The 17,771-nt window shown below is 44.0% G+C and overlaps 1 protein-coding gene across 1 annotated transcript in view; it reads left to right on the top strand.

The window, feature by feature from the left end:
- Positions 1-17,771, top strand: part of LOC137615251 (quinone oxidoreductase-like protein 2 homolog) — a 146,767-nt gene that overhangs the window by 42,635 nt on the left and 86,361 nt on the right. Inside the window, exon 4 of the mRNA XM_068344972.1 lies at positions 4,045-4,210. Within this exon, the coding sequence (XP_068201073.1) occupies positions 4,045-4,210 (166 nt within the window). The remainder of the gene's footprint in view (positions 1-4,044; positions 4,211-17,771) is intronic.

Below are 17,771 nucleotides of genomic sequence, written 5' to 3'. Positions count from 1 at the left end.
CTCAGGAAATGGATAATCAAGTTCAGAGCAATGCTGTTTGGCTTCAGTATTGCTCCAAGAGATTTTACAAAGTTAACAAGATAGAGGTTAAACTCCTATGGTTGCACGGAGTTGAAGTCATAGCTTATTTAGACAACGGGTGGATTTGGGCATAAAAAAAGAATACAGTATTCTTCAGCTACTCAAGTCAAGAATAATTCCAAAAAGGATATTTTGGTTGCTAGGTCTTCAATGGAATACAGTGAAGCCACATTAAGCCTAGCAAAAGCATCTCAGCAAAGAATTCTAAGTAAGGTCAGATTCTTACAGCAACTGTAGAATTTGGGTCCTCTTCATTTTGCCTCTATGATCGACCAATTGTTAAAGACCAGGTTGAAAGATCTCAATTGGGTTTAGCGAAGAGCGACACAAAAGGGGTTTCGAGACCTTCGGATTCAGTTACCCAGTCGTTGCAAAGAGTTCTCAGGTCATGGATGACTTCAAATGCCTTTCCCATGTCTGTCCCTTAGTCCTTTCCCCGATTTTCATGATCCTTCATAGAGATGCATCCTGGTCGGGTTGGGGAGGACATTCAGAGGATACCTTTGTCTTTGGGAAATGGTTCCCTCAGTTTGCAGCATTTCACATAAATATGTTGGAACTGATTGCACTCTTCCTAACTTTGAAGAGACTTAGGTTTAAGTTTAAAAGCTGCTCATGAATGGCAAAGCTAAGAAACAGTGTCATTACCCTAGCAAGCAGGACAATGCCCTAGAGACTGACCATATATATATATATTATCAGCATCCAAGCCTCCTCTCCACCCAAGCTAGGACCAGGGAGGGCTAGACAACGGTTGGTGGTGACTCAACAGGTAAACCTATAGGCTCCCCCAAATACCCATCCTTAGCTCACAAGGATGGTGAGGTTGCAGCGACCAAAGGCACTAACGAGTTTGAGCTGGACTCAAACCCTGGTCTGGTCTGGTGATCATCTAACCGACTACTGGCCGCTACTATGGCTACCGCTCCCCCCCACCCCTACCACTACCCACACTTCTTCCCTCATTCCTTTTCTAGCACCGTGATATCCACACGCGTTTGTTTTCATAGCTTCTTTGTGTCTGTGTTTTTAAGATGTCTGACATTTTGTAGATCCCTACTCCCAAGTTAAGTATTGTAATTATCTGAGATAAAGATTCTCATAGACAACCTAGTAGCTGCCGGTTGCCTCAGAAGGGGAGTGGGATCCTCCTTGAGAATTCTCAATGCATAGTCTCTAACCATTATGAAGTTCCTATAGTAGAGAAATGTGTTTCTCTCACCTTTCCATCTGTCTGTTTCGCTATTGAGACTGACATCCTGCATATGGAATGATTTTCAGGAGATTCTAGAGTTAGTTGCAGATCTCTAATAGACCTGTTTGCAATTAAAGAAAACCAGAAAATTTTCCTATATGTAGCCCGGAATGTGGACTCTCAAGCAGTGGCAAGAGATGCTGCCTATCTAGATGGAACAGATAGTCATCAGTTATCTGTTTCCTACGACGAATTTTATTTTGAAGGCTTGAAATATCCTTGTAAAAATTTCAGGGACAGCTGTACTAATAGCTTCATCTGGGCTAAACAGCCCATTCTATAAACTACTTCAGCATCTGTGACAAAGACTACACCTGCTTCAGTCTGCACAGTTGTATCAGAACGTAGGAAGTTGGAATATCTTTGCTTCTTCCTTCCTGACATAGTTTTTGAGAACAGTTTCTCAGCCCATAGTTTGACTATTTTGATGAGCTGCAAGAGGTTTTCATCCACAAGATAATACTGTACCAGGTTGCATGAAAACTTGAATGGCTTTTCTAAGAATAAGTCATCTCACCAGATAATCCCGAACTTCTTGGCTACTTTTCTGGTCTACCTCCTTGATGATAAGAAGCTCCAGCCATCAATGATCATGTTATATAAACCTCTTAAGCATGCTTTAAATGGGGATTTAGACTCGGAGCTGTTCCACAAGATCACCCAGTCTTTTGCTTTGCATAGACTGTCGCTCCCATTTCCTGCTGTGTCTTAGTTTCTGGATATGGTCCTTGAGATTTTGGCAGTTACATTTTCCTCCATCTTGTTTAAAGAACTTAGGCAAAAGCCATATTCTTGATTGCTTTACCCTTAGGAGCAAAATTCAGAGAACTGGCTGCCTTTTGGAGGGACCAGAAGTTAATTACCTTATCTTAGGTCATCTTCTAATCTTGATCCCAGGTCTCCTCTTTTTGGCAAAAAACAAGAAGCATCAGAGAAAAGATCCATTTTACGATTTGGCTCTAGAACGGTAAGATAGTAACCTTTGTCTGGTGTGTACCTTATAACTATAATTACAGAGATCCACATCCTCAAAAGGTAGCTTGTTTTAAAATATCCAAACCGTCAAATCCTTTTCAATAGGGGACTATCCATATTCTAATGACCTTTAAAAAAAAAAAAAAAAACCCTGATCCCGTCTCCATCCCTAAAATCCACAATGCGAGAAAAATTGCTTCTTGACTAGTATTTAATTTTTTGGCTAATATGCAATTGCAAGGCATCCAGAGCTTAATTGGTTGGTCTAGGCATAGGGTGTTCATTAAACGCTACTTGAAACAAATCCAAGCAGTACTGCATTTATGTGGGATATATACCTTGTTAGGGACTCCTACAGGGGGTAGCCGGAGGAAAGGACCTTTTTCATTCAGGTCCCTCAGTGAAAGTGCTATAACAGGCATCCAGTGTTCCCTGGAGTCATTCCTAATGAGATGAGAGTCAGATATGTTAGTTTTTTTTCTTATGCATATACTGTAAACATATGCAAATTGTTCTATATTATTTCTGGGTGATACACAGTTGTTTTCGTTGGTGCACGAGTCTATTTAATGTTGTGGTACTAATCCTTGTAGACCCCAGGGTACATTAACCCCCAAAAAGTGGTTTTGACAAAGGACCCTCCGTAGTCCCGTGTATTGGAGCAGAATAATAGATTCTCACTTGGGATAATATATGCCGATTAGGTGTAAGTTGATGCACAGATAGACTTCTTCCCAGCTGTAGCGTGTTTTTGCTAGACTATGCGATGATGACGTAACAGTGAAGTTACCCATAGAAGATCCTCTGCTTTAGCCTTTCACAACAATGGTCCATGAAGACTGCACAGCACTTTTACCCAAAAAATAGCTTTTTTCTTCATCACAACCCCTTGTATATGTTTTATGGAATTTCTTTATCCTACTCTCACAGTCTAGATATGTCTTATTGCTAATGGCGTCTTTAGTAGCAGTTAGAAAGCTGGTGACTTTCCTTTCTGTTATTACAGTACTGTAGTCCAGACTACTTCTTGAATTATTGTCTTGCTCTAACTTTGTTGTGTTAAAACCCATGTAATATGTATATATGCTACAAAGCTTTAGTATATTTTTCAATCTAGAAGGGAATGAAGGCACGTTAATGTTAAGATTTTTATACCTGGGTATGAATACTGATATGAACTGTATATAAGTGGGATAATGGTAAGAACATAAGGTAAAATAATAAGTAATCTTAAATATGCATAGAAGGCTGAAACATAGTCCATTTTAGGTGCACTGAAGAATGTTGTTTCAGACAGATTTCCAGTAAATCAAGATTACATATGTTACTGTTATATATATTTAAGTTACTGCTATATTGAATGGCCATAAGGTAGAGTGGAAAGGTGTACATTTTTTGGATATACTGTACAGTATTTTGTACATAAATTGTTATTGCAGAAAATCCTATTGAATATATCATATGACAAATTTGAAGGATTGCTGATAGTTAGAATATACAGATTTGTATTATTGTTCAAATGGCTAGTTTAGCATAACCCTTAGTTGTACTGTTTTTAGGATTAGATTCTTTGGAAGCTTTCACTTTCTTTACATAATGCATTTATTTGACTGTACTGTACACTTCTTTTTCTATGGTATGAAAATATTATGTCACCCAAAGCTGCCAAGATTTTTAAGTTGACAGAATTTTACGGTCATTTTTATATTAGATTTATTTATGTGTGTTTGCAGGTATGATCAAGTCTTCAAGCCACCCTTTGTCCCTGGGTTTGAAGTTTGTGGTGAAATTCTCGAAATAGGCAAAGATGTGAAGACCCTTGGAAATGGAATGAGAGTTATTGGCATCAGCAAAGAAAGCCTTGGGGGATTTGCTGAAGAATGTGTCTTATTAGAACAAGTAAGGCATACAGTACAAAAAAAAAATAGATAAATAAAATAAACATTACTGAAAAATTTTCCTATATTTTGTTTGGCAAGAGTTATGTTACTAAAATAGAACTATAAGTTTATTTGGTAAAGTAAGAATTATGTTCCCAAGGCAAGAACCATTTTGTATTATTTATATGTCATAGTAATTGTGCTCAGGGTAGCCAAAGAAGCTTGTAAGGAGGTTTAAAACCTTGTTTGAAATCTCTGGGAGCAAGATGTCTGCTTTTTAATAGAGAGTGTGACTTTTTCTGAGATAACATTGGGGCAGAGTGTGACTCCAAAAACAAGTTACGGTATGTATAAAAGGGTAGGTTCTTGAAATAAATTGTTAATTTCTTAAGAGATTTTGACGGAGGAAAAATCTATTTCTGGGCAAGGGACCTGTGTCGCCCAGTGAAATGCTCCTTATAGCACTATTTCTAAGTTATAAATACTGCTAAATGTACCAGAGAAAAAAATTTCATGGAATGCCTGGAATAAACCCAGCTCGCTCACCCTTATAGGGTGTCGGTATAGAAACTAGGGCTTGTTAGAACCACTACCAGAGGTCCCTTACCAATTAGTCTTCTCCTTCCTCAGTATCCTCCGATACTACGAGGTGCCGTTCTACATCCGACTACTGGCCGCTACTATGGCTACCGCTTCCCCCCACCCCTACCACTACCCACACTTCTTCCCTCATTCCTTTTCTAGCACCGTGATATCCACACGCGTTTGTTTTCATAGCTTCTTTGTGTCTGTGTTTTTAAGATGTCTGACATTTTGTAGATCCCTACTCCCAAGTTAAGTATTGTAATTATCTGTTTTGATAATTCTAGGTAGCGTCACACGTTAAATTAATCAGCCGATAAGCTTTTTTGGCGGTGTAACTACCCACTGCTAGTTAGGGGGGGTGTGAGCATGGTAGGTTAACCCTCCCGCTCACACCAATACTAGCGACTAATCATCACTTGGTTCCATAACTGGAATACAAACCAACGTTATTTATAGGTGTATTACTTTCGGTGAAGTTGAAAGGACAAGTCATTAAAATTTAGCGAGGGTTAACTATCCATCCCGCTAGTTAGCGGGGGGTAGGGTGGGGTATCTTGCTACCCCTCCCACTCACACACCAGTAACTGAGGCCACTTTGCTTTTGGCTCGGATGGAGAGTGGTTGTCACTGCTTTTCCTCCTCGCCTTTTTTGGACTGCCATTATTCTTTGACTTTATTAACTTATATAAATGAAAACATACTTGATGTGTTTATACATATGTTGGTTTTCTTTTCAGTGTTGTGCTGTGTGTGTGACAGCGTAGTACGGCAGGATCTCAAGGATGGAGAACCTTCCCTTCTGACCTTTCTTCCTTGGTCATCGGTCTTCCCGTAGGCAGATGGCTTTCCGTGCAACCCGGCCGCCGCCACAGGAGAATCGTCATGATTGGGATACTCCTCCATTCGGCTGCTATTGCTGCCTTCCCCACTACATGTTCTTAGAAGAATCTGCTGGGGGAGAAAAGTGCAGCCACTCTCTTGTGGGTGGCCAGCAGTATACTCCGTGGGGGTAACACCTTTCCTGTTCGCAGTTTAGGTTGCGCTTCCGAATTATTTTCTTCATTAATTAAGTAAAATTAAAACTGTTGTAATTTAACTTTTAGCTTCAGCCCTGTAGGGTTCCCTTCCTTCCCGCCAAAGGGTTGTGGTTCTCTTGAGTAGTTTTTTTTCTGAGCTAAATTAATTAACAATAATTCTTGTTTTGTTACAGTTTTTACGCTGCTGCCCTCCTTCTCCTGCGATGTCGGCCTGTGAAGGAAGTGCGCAGTCCTTAATTTGTGTCTGTTCTCTTGGTGGACAACTTTCCCGTCCCCGGACTAGGTGCTCCTTCCGAGGGAGTTTTTTGTTACATAATTTGTTTTATTTTCCTCAGTTACCGATGCCGTTCTTCTTCGTTCGTCTATGATAGCGGATGTAGACAAGCAATGCCTTTTGTCCCAGGGGAATCTGCAGTCACTGTGCCATCACTTTCCTGTTCTGCATTTGTGGCATCTCCTGATCATCACGCTGACCTCGAGGAACTAGCTCTGGCTATGGTTTCTCAGGTAACGTTCGATGCAGACCTTCAACTTGAACAAGGCTTGTTGATGGGAAGCAAAGAGGGCTGCTTGGAGGTTCGCCCCCCCCGGGGTTGGTTTTCTTTCCTTTCCGAGGGAGAGTTTTCTTCCCCAGATGTTGGGCTCTAATTCTCCCTTCCGAGGAAAAACTTCCCTTCATCATATCATGTCTCTCCTGCAAAGGCTCCCCTTTCTAGTGAAGGGGCTCTCATAGAGACTCCTCTTCGGAAACCTGCTGATAGTCAGCTTGCTGATCCATTAGTTACTGTTTGATGTCGGGTTGGTGGCAGAAGTCCTGTCGTGTTCGTCCTCCTCTTCGCCTTCAGGGTGCTTTTATTCCGTCAGCGAAGTGACGCCTCTTCACATCCTCGGTCTTCCTTTTCGTCATCGGCCTTTCCTCAACGAACTTCGGTTCTTTCGTCTATTGCAAGGGATCGTTCTTGTTCTCCTCCTAAGTATGTGTCGCCTCACAAAGGTCAGATTTCTCCGCCCGAGTTCCCACCTGCAGTTCTTCGGCAGTGTTCTCCGTTTTGTCAGACATCTGCTCAATGTTCTCCTACTCGTCAGGTTCACCATCAACCTTTAACAGGAGAATTGGCCACTGTCCCGTCAGCTCGTAGATCGCCTAGCAATCGCGTACAGCCGGCGACTTGTTCATCCTCTCGTAAATCGCCTGCTACGCGAGAATCGCATACAGTTTGATAATCACCTGCTAGTTCTACCTCTCATATTTTGCCTGCTACATGAGAATCGCTTGCAATTCGACAGCTGCCTGCTCTTCCATCTCCCTCTCAGGAATCGCCTGCTACGTGTGAACCGCTTACAGCTCGACAATCGCCTGCTGTTCCAGCTGTTCGGAATCGCGTACTCGCCAGTGTCGGGAACTTCGGTCACCTACCCGACAGAGTTCTCACGCATCCCGTAACCGAAACGTGTTGATCACCGTCAGGGTGTAAAATACCCAACGGTGCGTGAATCTCCTTAGCGTGAATCGTTGGCCCTCCTTCTCGTCCAGTGATTTGTAGCTCGTCGACGCTTAAACTCTCATCACTCAACAAGCCATCGTTTGGCTATTGCTCAAAGCATTTCAGTCTAACGCGTCTCTCTCCTTCGGAACGCAGTAGCCCTCCAGGGCATGAATTGCTCAGCCTTCACTACGTTCAACTGCTCGGCAATCTCACCATCGTTCGGCAGAGCGTGAATCGCCGACGCTTTCAACAGCTCGTGAATCGCCTGACCATTGTCAACGATCGACATTTGGTGTACCGCCTAAGCATTTGGTTACATGTGAATCGCCAACGCTTCAATCAACTCTTGTCAGCGATCATCTTACCAAGAGCGTTCACCTCCGCGATCACACGCATTGCTTAGGCCCTCACTGTCTCGGGTATCGCTCATCCGTCACTTAACGAACCAGTGTTCGTCCGTAACTCAGAGCGTTCCCAAACCATGGCGTTGCTTCCCTTTGGAACCTGTTCTCCACCTGTTCGTGATTCACCTCAACGTGAATCATCTGTCATCGATCAGCCTTCACACTCAGCTGCGAGTGAGTCGCCTACTTGAGGATCGTTAACATACCATCCTGTCTCTCGTGTAGCGGTAACGATCGGACCCGCGTTATCCAGGTATTGCTTTTCATGGTGGGAACACACTCCCTCCTATCGATCGTCGAGACATCGGTCTTCATGTTGGCAATCACCATCGCTTCTTGAGCTGGAGGTTTACCAATGCTGTCCAATGCATCAGCGGCCGTCAAATCCTCGTGCAAAGAGGATCACCAACTGCACCCATTAAAGGCAGTGGTTGTGACTGCTAGGAAGGTAGGGTGGTTAACGATTATACACCGTCGTACCAGAAAGGCTTTGGAGACCTTCTTTCCCTCTGGCACCTGCACCATTGACTTTCGGGGTGACCAGGTAGTGACCCTATAGGCTAGCACCAGTCTGAAATGTCCAGAGATTCATGAATTGCCTCCTCAAGAGTTGTCGATTCACCGCCCTGCCTCTCGGCAGTAGCGATTGACCCCGCGTTTTTCGCTTTATCGCTCGTCGACTCTTATTAGTGTCGGCGTCGGATGTCGACCCCTTGTACATTGTCGACGTTGTTTGTTTGGAGAGCTCGTCTGCTGCCCTGGTAGCTGCGACTATGACTGTGTCTTCTCCTCCATCTTCCGCCACCGAGGTCTATGCTCCTTCCCCTGACGAACATCCTTCGGGAGGAGAGCAAAGTCCGAGGCACGTCTCTCCGACGAGTCTTTCCCTTTCCAGTAAAGGGGCTCACAAAGAGTCTCCTCTCCAGAGGTCTACTGTTGATCAGCGTGCCAATCCCATGCTTGTAAATCATCAGTTGGCAACAAGAGTCCTTTCACTTCTTCGCCTTCTCGGTCTTGTTATTTGGAAGAAACTATCCAACCTATCTCCTCTGGTTACTGACTTTCGCCTCTGTTGACCCCTTGTATGTTGTCGACGTTGCTTTTTCAGTGAGTTCGTCTGCTGCCATGTCAGCTGCTCCTGCGACTGCGTCTTCTCCTTCCGCCGCCGAGGTCTGTGCTTCTTCCCCTGACGAACATCCTTCGGGGGGAGAGCAAAGTCTGAGGCACGTCTCTCGGACGAGTCTTTCCCTTTTCAGTAAAGGGGCTCACATAGAGTCTTCTCTCCAGAGGCCTACTGTTGATCAGCCTGCCGATCCCACGCTCGTGGCGGCAAGAGTCCTTTCACTTCTTCTCCTTCTCGGTCTTCTTATTCGGAAAACACTGTCCATCCTGTTTCCTCTGGTTACCGACCCTCGCCTCCGTTTCCGATCTTGTCTCAACATTCTCCGTCACGTCAGACTTTTGCCCGAAGAGATGCGGTGGTCGAGAGATTCCACCAGCAGGTCCTTAACGCTGAGATTGTTTTGCTCCGAAACTCCCCAATGGAGGGGTTCTTCCTCTTTGAGCCAAGGGACGTCGAGTAGGCTGTGGAGAGGTGTAGGAAGTCTAACACGGTTTCCCTCCTTCTTAGTACCCTAGCAGCTCGGCCCTACAAACCTCCAGCCCCTCCAAAGACCAGCCTTACGAAACGATCAACTATTAAAACAGCAGCGGTTTCAAAAACGAAGGTGTTTTAGAGGCTCTTTCCTGTCAGGGACGGGAAAGGCAGCAAGTCCAATCTTGATGAAAATATCAGAGAGGTGGCAGTAAAAACTGCAAACGCTAGGAGAGGTCATCTCCCTGCTTGTCCAACAGTAGGGGGATGCCTACAATGCTGCTGAACCAGGTGGATGCAGCTCGGGACCAAACCTTGGAGGATCTCTGTGATTCATTCAGGGTATCGCGTCCCATTTCATTTCATCTCTCCCTCCACTAACCAAGAAGCCAGTGCTTGTGAGCTCCTTTGTGATGGGATCAGCAAAGGAGCAGGCCCTTTGGGCCAAAGTCCAGACCATGTTGGAGAAGGGCTCTCTCCAGGAGGTCCTCGATGGTTCCCCTGGCTTCTTCAGTCGACTCTTTCTTGTGAAAAAGGCGGGTGGAGGCTGGAGACCTGTCACTGATCTCTCAGCTCTGTACAAGTTTGTCGAACAGACTTCGTTCAGTATGGAGATGGCAGTCACGGTCAGTCTAGTGATAAGATCACAGGACTTCATATGTACACTGGATCTAAAGGACGCATACTTCCAGATCCCAATCCATCCGTCTTCAATGAAGTATCTGAGATTCAACATTGACAACAAGACATATCAGTTCAAGGTGCTGTGTTTTGGCCTTTCCACGTGTACACTGGATCTAAAGGACGCATACTTCCAAATCCCAATCCATCCGTCTTCAAGGAAGTATCTGAGATTCAACATTGACAACAAGACATATCAGTTCAAGGTGCTGTGTTTTGGCCTTTCCACGTGTACACTTGATCTAAAGGATGCATACTTCCAGATCCCAATCCATCCGTCTTCAAGGAAGTATCTGAGATTCAACATTGACAACAAGACATATCTGTTCAAGGTGCTGTGTTTTGGCCTTTCCACAGCACCTTAGGTCTTCACAAGTTTGTCCTGGTGTCATCTTGGGCTCCCAGGTTCGGCATCTGTCTCCTTCGTTACCTAGATGACTGGCTAATCCTAGCAGATTCGGTGACAACCCTTCTTCAGCACCGAGGCAAACTTCTGAGACTTTGCCAAGATCTGGGGATCATGGTAATCTTGAGAAGTCTTCCCTGCTTCCCACTCAAAGATTGGTATACCTGGGCATAGTATTAGACACCAAACAACACAAAGCCTTCTCATTAGACGACAGGATAAAAAAGCTGAGGAAAGTCGCAAGGCTTTTCCTCAAATGAGAAGACACTAGCCCAGAAGGGGCTATGTCTCCTCGGACATCTATCATCCTTGGCCCATCTAGTTCTCATTGGTCGCCTCAGGATTCGATCTCTCCAGTCCAATTGGAATCAGGCCTTGGATTCCCGGACACTGATTCTCATGGGATCAGAGGAAAAGACGGATCTCGAATGGGGGCTGGCAGATGAGAATCTGCTGAAGGGTTTTGATCTTCTTGTCCCTCCTGATTTGATGCTGTTCTCGAACGCATCAAAAGAAAAGGGGGGGGGGGGGGGGATCCCACGTGCTGCATCACATGGCCTCAGACCTTTGGGCAGAGTCCGAATAGTACCTTCACATAAATCTAGAGACGATGTCCATTTTATCTGACCCTTCAAGAGTTCCACCAGTTCCTGGCGGTTCACTCAGTGGTGGTGATGAGTGACAACACTACAGTAGCAGTGGAGGTACTTTTTTGCAGCCCCTATCCCATCTAGCAGTAGAGATACTGAGATGGGCAGAAGTCCACTCAGTCTCACTATCAGCTCGCTTCATTCCAGGCAAGGGGAATGTGCTCACCGACAATCTGAACAGAGCATCGCAGATAGTAGATTCTGAATGGTCTTTGGATCATCTAGTAGCCAACAAAGTCCGGACTTTGTGGGGTTCCCTGACTGTGGACCTGTTCGCAACGGCCCTGAACTTCAGGTTCCCGTTGGACTGCTCCCTAGTCCCAGATCCCAAGGCTCTGGCAAGATGCATTCCAACAACAGTGGGACAACATCGACGTGTAAGCATTCCCACTGTTTTGTCTGATGAGAAGAGTACTCATTAAGAACAGAACATCGGTCAATATTTCAATGACCCTCATAGCTCCACTATGGCATCACGGGGAATGGTTCTCGGGCTTTCTGCTGCTCCTGATGGAGCCCCTAAGAGAACTTCCTCCACAACACAAACTTCTTAGACAGCCACATGTCAGCATTTCCACTAGGCAGTAGCTTCTCTACACCTTCATGCCTGGAGACTATACAGCATCTCCTCTTTCAGAGAGTTTTTTTGCAACAAGTCGCGAAGGGTATATCTGGATGGCTGCGAAAGTCATCAATTTCATTCTACCAGGGGAAATAGATCGTCTCCTGTGGTTAGTGCCGCGAAAGGGGTCTCAATCCACTCAATACTACTATTCTAGCACTAGCGGGATTTCTCGTGTATTCAACGGTTATAGGCTATCGCTCAACCTCGCCTTTAAACTGAAAGGAATGGGCATTCCCTCATCTTTAGAACCTCAGTCAGAAGTGATACCTTCCCAATGGCACGTGGTTCGAGTTCTTTGATCCCTAGAATTTTGATCCTGATCCGAACTATTACAACAGGCAACAGTTTGCCTTCTAACCTGTAAGACAGTGTTCCTGTTTGCCTTGGTCTCAGCAAAACCAGTTAGTGAACTTCATGGTCTTTCGTTTGATGTCGCCCATTGGAGAGGATGGGTAGAGTAAGCTTCAGCTTCGTCCCTGAGCTTGTTGCTAAGACTTAGAATCCAGGATTTCAGATCCTAGATTCGACTCCTTCCAGATAACGAGTCTCCGCTCTGTAACTGTCGACCCAATCATATGTTACTATGCCCAATAAGATGTTTGAGGTGCTACCTCAAGAGATCAGCTGCAGCTCGGCCTAGAGCTCCCTCACTGATCGTCAGCATGGGCAGAAACAAGAGGAGGGTCACGGAAAACACAATCCCCTCATGGATTCGCAGGGTCATTGACCTTGCTCTGAACCACGATCCTCCTCCAGCACGTCGTCCCAGAGCCCATGATGTCAGGGGCATAGCTACGTCTGTGGCCTTCAAGAAGAACTACTCTGTAACGCATGTATTGCAAGTTGGCGTGTGGAAACACCTAACTATGTTCGTCGCCCACTACCTGCAAGGCGTAACACACAAGAGGCCCAATACGTTTTCTATCGGTCCTTTTGTGGATGCACAACAGCTGGTTTAGTACCTCAAGCTCCTTATTGGACAAGTAGCAGGAGGGTGAGGCTATTGGTTACAGTACCTGGGTTTTAGTCTGAGTGAATGAAAGGGAAAGTCTGGCTCTTTTCCTTTCTTCATCCTCCCCTCTCATGGGGAAATCAGCATCCTGGGTCTACTTCAAACCTCTGCAGGTAAACCATTGCTCCCTTGTGTATCTTAGTATTGTCCCAATACTATTGCGTCCCCATACCCTGGCAAGGTGGTATTGGGAATGTCTCAGTCTCCTTGGTTATTCCCTGCAAGTCTCAGAATAACCTTTACCTTGACAGTCACATTGCTAATTTCTCATCACACATAGCTAGCATAGGCCGCAGACCATGCTTAGCAGGTTTAGTGAGGTATTAAGGTCTTTATTGTCGCACTAATCTGCACAATAGGGAGTACCCCAGGTAAGGCCAAAAAGCCAGATTGGCAGGGACATCCACCCTCCTAATGGGTGAGTCACCCCTATTAATAGCGTTGGTTTGTATTCCAGTTACGGAACAAATGACAAATTCGGAGGTAATTTGTATTTTTCCTAACGATACAAACCTTAGCTATTTATATACACTTGCCCCCAACCCTGTCCCCCTTGAAGTCCTAACTCCAAGCAAAGTGAGCTCAATCACAGGTATGTGAGTGGGAGGGATAGCAAGCTACCTCTCTACCCCCCTCTAAGTCAATTTTATTTCAGCTTGGTAGAGTAAAGACATAGTCCTTCTCCCGCCAAACCTTTTTAATGGGTTTTTGGTTAAAAGCAACTGGGCTAAAGTTTAATAAAAAATCATTCTTTTAGAGCTGCCTTTCATGCGGCTCGCTGGTTCCCTCTGCAAGGAAGGTAGCAAGAGGTCTTTGGCCTCTACTTCTGCTTCTCGCCCAACTTTCGCTATGCTTCGGTGGGCGGGCATGAGCAGTGGATGACAAGAACTCCTTGGAGTGACTTGTCAGTTAACCCTTTGGGGTAAACCCAGAAAAGAGCTTCAGGTACATTTCACAGACAACACTCGATGTCTATCTTCAACTTTACGAGGCAGAACCTTAGCTCTTTGACAGGAAGCAGAGAGTACACCTGGAGGTTCGCCTCCAGGAGTTAGATAATTTTTCCATTCGGTAAGAGTTAACCTCCACCAGGTGTTGAGCAACTTTCCATTCCGAGAGAGAGTTCCTCCACCAGCCAGTGTTCAATTCCCCCGCATGCAGGGAGAATTGCGACAGCTGCAACAGAGGTTGGTCGTCTTTCCCGTTCGAGGGAGATACTATCTTCATCTGTGGGGCTTACCCGCAAGACTATCACTTCATGCGAGATGTTCTCCTCATGCGAGACCCTCGCCTCACCTTAGTATCCATGGCAGTTTGTGAGACCCTCGCCTTGTCCCTGTACCATTAGCGGGTTTGCGAGACCCTCGCCTCGCCTTAGTACCCATGGCGAGTTTGCGAGACCCTTGCCTTGCCTTAGTATCCATGCCGGGTTTGTGGAACCCTCCTTGCCATCGCTAGAGTAGCATGCGCTACTGGCTCTAGCCTTAAAGGTAAGATTCAATGCTGGTGTTTACAAATTCTCGTTCACTGATTCTCGCTGGCGTTCACGAGTGTTTGCCCTCTTAATGAGAGAATGCCTTGATGAAGTCATTGAGCTTCAGCACGGCATTTCATTCCCGTGCTGAATCTTGGTGACGGGCAAGAGGGCTCTCGAACTTCGGGAAATTGCTCCCCCAGTTCGAATCTAAATTTCTCTCTTTCATCTTTTTCATCTTTTTCTTCTGCTTAATATTACTTCGACCTTCTCCTAATTTTATCAACTTTCTTTCATCTTGCTGTCCTATCTCAATGATTATTATTTTTCTTAGTTATATATATATGTAGATGTATGCATATATATATATTTATTTATTTTATTTGTTCATTTATTTATTTATCTATTTTATTTTCTATTTTATTTAAATGGCGTGGATATTTCCACATTCGTTATTACTGCCTGCTTAGATGAATGGGAGAAGGGATCACGGTTGGGAGGTATTCGCATTCAAAGCTATATATGAGAGTATTGGATGATCTCAGCCATCCCAAAGATGGTTTGGACCTTTTTGGCGGAACTACTCTCAAGGGTTGGGTCATCGGAATCCAGGGGGATCCAATCCTCGAGGTGGGACTCTTGGCTTTTGGCCGGAAGCCCATCATTACAGATATGGGGAGGATGATTCCATATTACCTTGGTCTCAGTCCTAACAGGCGGGTTTAGCTTACACCTGTGCCTCTATATCTGTTTTGATGCTATCCTTCGGGTAGGGTATGGAGTGGACCATCTGGGAAGTATACTCTCATTGTGCCGATAGTGGAGAATACAAATTTCCTTTCCAACGTATGATACTTTCTTATAATTCTCAAGCAGGTAAACCAACAAAACAACAACAAAAAACATGAAAATCCCACCCTTAAATATGGACCCTTCAAATACTGACTCCCCATCCCCTGGATTTGCTGACTCCCCCCCCCCCCCCGGCACTGTTGACAACTTCTGCTACTGTAATTAAGGAAAATTCTGTTGACGACCTTTGAACTAAAAAGGACCACTCTACTGATGTTAAAAAATCTAGCAATTTGGGTAACACAGGGAAACTACGATTCTATGTTTCCCAAATCCCATTAGAGACAAATTATGATGATATATATAGAGCATTTGAGTGCTATAGATTGATAAAGGAAATAAGGATGAGACTTGGAGATGAAAAATGGGACTCTTGGATATCTTTTGAAAGTCATGATGAAGCGTTTAATGCCATAAGTAATATTAGTAGTATCAAAATTAACGAATTGAACATCATGGGAGCTCTTTGTGATAAGGTCCCAAAGGAATTGGATGTGTACAAACCTGCTGATTGTTTGAAAAAGATAGAAATGTACCCATCCCTTCACAGAGAAAACCCAAACCACTAATGTGGCTCTTAGCTGAACCTAAAGGGATAATAGGGAATTATTTTAAGATATGTAAGTTTATCCAAAAAAAAGTAGGAACCATAGCACCTGGAGATATATCTCGTTTTGGGAAGAATAGTTATCTCATCCATACCAAATCTTCGACTCAGTCTGCAATACTATCTAACTTACAGACAGGCAGTGATGAAATTACATTGGAAATGAAACCTCATCCAAATTTTAGTTATGGAAGGGGAGTGGTCTTTAATAAGGACCTGTACGAATTTATAGAGGAGGAGATACTTTCTATGTGTCCATTAAATGTATGGAAAGTGCATAAGGTTCCTGGAACTTCAATGATTATACTTACTTTCCAGTATGCTGATGTACCTTTCCATATTTTTATTGAAAATGAAAGGATTAAAGTTCGGCCTTTCAAACAAAAGCCCCTGCAATGTTTTTTAATTGTTTTAAATTTGGACACCCATCTAAAGTTTGCAAAAATGGAAAAATGTGTGGTATTTGCTCCAAAACTTATCATGGAGAATGTACACTTGAGGCCAGGTGTTCAAATTGCAATTTGAATCATAAATCAACTGATAGGAGATGCGAACTGTATAAGTTGGAGGAAGCTGCCCTAAACAAATCAAGTTTAGAACACATAAGTGTGGGACATGCAAAAAGACTGTTGAATAAATCAACCAGCTATGCAAAGGCCTTAAAATCAAAGGCAAATTTACCACAGGAGACATCAACCCCACCTAGCACTGCCAGTAATCCTAAGAAAAGAAATACAACCTCTGATAATAAAGTACTGCATGACAAGTTAATCATATTGCCTTCTGAGGCTCTGCCACAGTGTATTAAAAATGGGTCATTGCCCATTTCTGTACAGCCTTCGTCCCCCATTACCAACAATAGTACTAACCTCTCCCAGGCCATGTACTTGCCTGATTTGATGGAGATGCCACCTGACACCAAGTTACCAGGTGCACCTGTATTGGGGAAGGTGCAAAAACCTGGTAGCTCAAAACCTACTAATCGGGAAAGAGAGAGACCTCCATCTCTCTCGCCCCCTTCCATAAGAAATATCAAAATCACGACGTCAAATAAATTTGATGATTTGTCTGTTGATATTTCTGATCTGGAAGTCAATTTAAATAAATCGGAAATTCAAGTGGAGGTCCACCAACCTCCTCAACAATCAGATAAAAAAGACAGAAAGAAAATCATAAATGCTAAACCCAATCTATCAAGACCCTCTTTAATAAAACCACCTAAAAATAGTGTTAGATCAAAAACTGCTAATGGGAAGACTCCATCCAAGGGGTCTACCAAATTATAAACCATAGTTTTTTCCTCCATTTTGCAATGGAATTGTCAGGGTTTAAGGGCCAAATATGAAGAACTTAAGCTCCTTATTCATGAGCATTCCCCCATAATTATTTGTCTACAGGAGAGCAAACTTGATCATAATACCCCTTGTCCTCGCGAATATATTAGTTATAGGACACCATATGATCACCAAGTGGGGAGCCATGGCGGAAGTCTCATATACGTTCGTCGAGATGCTCCCCAAGTTTCTCTGTCTATTCGTACACCTCTGCAGGCAGTGGTTGTACAGATTGACATAGGGTGAAAATATACAATTTGTTCTCTGTACTTGCCTCCAAATGATAACATTTTGTATGATAACTTAGTGGAGGTGATTCAACAACTCCCTCAACCTTTTCTTTTACTTGGAGATTTGAATGGTAGACATCCTTTGTGGGGTGATGTTTTAGCAAACACGAGGGGAAATATCATATCATCAATTGTGGAAAATGAAGATGTGGGACTCTTTAATACAGGAGAGCCCACACACTTTCATGTCCAGACAGGTACCTTGTCATGTATTGACCTATCAATCGTAAGCTCTAATTGCCTTCTCAACTTCGATTGGAGAACATTAGATGATTGGCATACTAGTGATCATGCACCAATCATTATAAACACCAACAATGGTCCACCTTTACAGGGATCGCCACGATGGAATCTTGACAAGGCGGACTGGGATAAATTTCGTGAGCTAAGCAAAATTGAGGGGGATGCAGGACAGGTTGAAAATATCGATGATGCCATAGACTTACTGAATGGCACTCTCCATACAGCAGGAGTCAATTCAATTCCCAAAACAACAGGGTTATTTAAACGACGACCAGTCCCGTGGTGGTCTTCAGAACTAA

This window comes from Palaemon carinicauda, chromosome 21, assembly GCF_036898095.1.
Source record: "Palaemon carinicauda isolate YSFRI2023 chromosome 21, ASM3689809v2, whole genome shotgun sequence".
NCBI classification, from domain to species: Eukaryota; Metazoa; Arthropoda; class Malacostraca; order Decapoda; family Palaemonidae; genus Palaemon; species Palaemon carinicauda.
Note: the sequence above shows the minus strand (reverse complement) of the source record. Positions and strands in the feature narration are given on the sequence as shown.